This window comes from Ornithodoros turicata, chromosome 4 (genome assembly GCF_037126465.1).
Source record: "Ornithodoros turicata isolate Travis chromosome 4, ASM3712646v1, whole genome shotgun sequence".
In the NCBI taxonomy this organism is placed as follows: domain Eukaryota; kingdom Metazoa; phylum Arthropoda; class Arachnida; order Ixodida; family Argasidae; genus Ornithodoros; species Ornithodoros turicata.
Genome location: NC_088204.1, coordinates 20,838,475 through 20,841,630, shown reverse-complemented (window position 1 = coordinate 20,841,630; position 3,156 = coordinate 20,838,475). Strand labels below are relative to the sequence as shown.

The following is a 3,156-nucleotide window of genomic DNA, read 5'->3' as shown; positions in this document are numbered from 1 at the left end:
TGGAAAACTATCTTAGCGACTGTTAAAGATGTTGAACATCGACATTTGTGCGCTAAATGATCGGGATCTGCAAATCATCGGCGAATACTGCTATGGAGAAAGATGGAAGTCACTGAGGCTTTGTTTGTATTTGTCCCTTCTATGTTGTTCCAGCCTCAGAACATCAGTTCTCTCATGTACTGCTATGGAGGCCTTTTCGGTCGGAAAGGAGATACTCCATCTCCTTTTTCGAAAAGGTCCGTTATCTAAAAGAACCACCTTCGTTATCGTGTGTCAATGGGCACAAACGCCGTTCCGGCAGGTGCCCTTCCCTGGAAAGGCCTTTAGAGTGCCCGTGTGTCAGGGGTATGAAATTAATAGCAGAACAAATGTTTTGCCTTTTAAACGAGTACAATCTGCGAGATTCATATTCAACGCTGCATTATTTCATTTTTTATTGCGATGCATTGGGGTCAATCATTATCGTTCGTGCGCATTGCACACGTCAGTTTCGTTTATCTCATCAGTTAAGCAGATCTCATCAACAGCAGCCGACGCTGGTATCATGATGTGTTCCTCAGCCCTCCCTCTCGCAAGTATCACCGCACACCTAATCTGTCCCACCGGTTGACGTCGTTAACATCTTCTGTCAGCACGTTCAGCGTCTTCCTCGCAAACTTCTTCCAAGCATTTTGCGAAGAACGTCCAGCTGGTGCTTCTCTGCCTCTGCTGTCAACGCCAGAGCCTGCGTAATCCAAGTCATTGGCGAGATTCTTCCAAGTCCGTCTCGGGAGCGTCTGGTATCCGAGTTTGTTCCCTGTAAAGTCATCGTAATAGTCCTTCGTCTCTTGCACGGGCTTCGCTTTCCTGTAGGAATCCAGCCTTGATAGCGTGGGGCGGTGTTTCTTGGACGGGTCAAATTTGTACTGTCTTTTCGGCGTACCCTGCGTGTTTTTCGCGAATGGTTGTAAAGATTTCAATTGACACGGGCCGTTGGAGCAGCCTTGAAGCTTCTCTTTCGGTGGAAATGGACTCAACGTTCCCCCACTAATTTTGTGCTCATGCTTGAGCTGCTGGTTACTGGCATCTCCACAGACGCATCCCGATAGCTTGGTCTGCTTCGTCTTGGTGTGGGTAGTTGAAATATGGTCCAACAAAATCTGGAGGCAGGTCGACTTCGGTGTACCAGGCGTTGTGGACTTTCTCGGTGTACCTTTTTGAGCGCCATTCAGCTCCATTGTAGGAGACGTGGCGTGCAATGTCTTCCACGTAGCGTTCTTGTACCCGTCGTTGCTTTCTCTGAATTTCAGTGTTGCGGCTCTTTGTGGTGTTGGAGGTGTGTACGGCGTGTTATTTGACGTAGGGCTGGTGCTCGACACCTTTGTTGCGCACTCTATGTTCTCCTTACTTGATGGCTGCCTAGTGCCGCTTTTCTTCGCGGTAATTCTAGGCATAAGGATTGCAGAAGATGCTTCGTCGCCTATTGGAGAAGCAAACGACAGCTTGGGAGTAACTGTCGTCTGATTCTCTTCAGAATGTGTCAGGGAACCTTTATCATTCTCGTGGAACAGCACTGTAGCCTCTTCATATCGGGCATGCTCTTCTCGCTTGCGATCAGTGTAAGGCTGCGATGAAATTTGTTAATTGTCACGATTCTGTAGCAGATGGCAAGTCTCGAAAAGAAGGCAACTGTCGCACAGCCTTACCTTTGAAACTAAGTACCCCCTGAATTTTATGAGGCTTCGAAAGTCGTTTCGAGTCAACGAACGTCAACGAACGAATAATCACAAGGCGTGGAGAGGATCTGAGGGATAACTAACGCTGCAACTCCTTTGTCCACAGCTTCTACAGCTGTCAGACCTGTACAGGTGCAGTGACAGGACAGTAGGTCTGATTCTCAAGACAAAAAGGTCTTGTAACAACTCGAATCCGCGTCTAGCCCACGAGAAACTGAATGATCTACTAGGCCGACTAGATCACAACATAATGAAGTTACCCCGTACGTTCAACAAATTAGATTTTGACATCCTGTGTTACTCATTAAGCGTATGTACCCATGGCATAGACTACTCAATAACCTTACCACTAGCGGTAGCACGATCCTGTGTTTCTCCCACTGCCCTTTGGATCCTGCGTTGTAGACGTTCACCTGGAGCATGATGGATTGCGACTGGTTCCTACGAAGCCTTCGTTTCTCCAGCGCAAAGTCCACCTGATGGGGGAGGTCCATTATGGTTACTTCAGCCGTACCTGAATTTTGGGCCAGTGGTCGGTAGACTTCGCGTTCTTTCCGACTCTGCAACACTTCGAGCAAGCCATAGTTCGCCGCGCTCACGAAAATCACAGCGTTGAATGTCAGCAGGAAGGATATCAGAGCCGGAAGCGAAGCCATGACCGTCGACTACACCTGACTACTACTTCTTCTTCTTCTTCGTCTTCTTCTACCTCAGACTGCCTTGCCCGCGCACTGTTTCTCGTGCATTGTGTTCTTTGTGATCGTCTTCCTCACTAGACGCGTTTACATGGGCGCATAGGTCGACTGAAAGCAACAGTCGACTGATCGCAAAGATCGACTTGGGACAGTTTACATGGCAGGAAGCGATGCGCCTTAGTCCGCCGGGCAATTCAGTCGACTCTGTCGATCACAGCGCCATCAAGGCACTAAAGTGGTCACTGTGCAATTGCATACTGTTTTATCAGTGCCCAATGCTGCTGGCTTGAAACGCTTGCACCGGCAGGAACGTCACCCGTGTCCGTCGCCATGTTTATTTGCGGGCGGAGCACGGCGGCAGATGCGGTTGTGACGTAGCGGAAACCGTCGGCACAGTCGACTTGCCTGGTTTACATGGCAAAGGCGAGATGACTCCAGTCGTCTGATCTATCCCAACGTATAGCGACTTATTTCTGCTGCGTCGACGTCCCCTTTAGGTCGATGTAGGCGGGTTTACATGTAGAGGGGAGATCGACCTATCTCGCCCAGTCGACTTATGTCGCCTTCATGTAAACGCGCCTACTGTTGGGATTGTGTCGAACGGGCAGTATATGCAATATGCATTCGTGAGGAAACCCCAACGAATGCACCAACGTATCCTGCACCGAGGTCGGGAGTAATGCATTACATTTCGCGGAGGAACGTAATGCCATTTTAGCCGGATAATGTCATTACCGAGTATTGAC

At 49.1% G+C, this 3,156-nt stretch overlaps 1 protein-coding gene across 1 annotated transcript; it reads right to left on the bottom strand.

The window, feature by feature from the left end:
* Positions 1–417: 417 nt before the first annotated feature.
* On the bottom strand, positions 418–2,441 carry LOC135392787 (uncharacterized). Its single transcript, XM_064623504.1, has 2 exons — positions 2,063–2,441; positions 418–1,604 (listed from the first exon to the last, which is right to left on the bottom strand). Exons 1-2 carry the CDS (start codon positions 2,369–2,371, stop codon positions 579–581), a joined length of 1,335 nt encoding a protein of 444 aa, XP_064479574.1. The 5' UTR covers positions 2,372–2,441; the 3' UTR covers positions 418–578.
* Between the last annotated feature and the right edge of the window lie 715 nt (positions 2,442–3,156).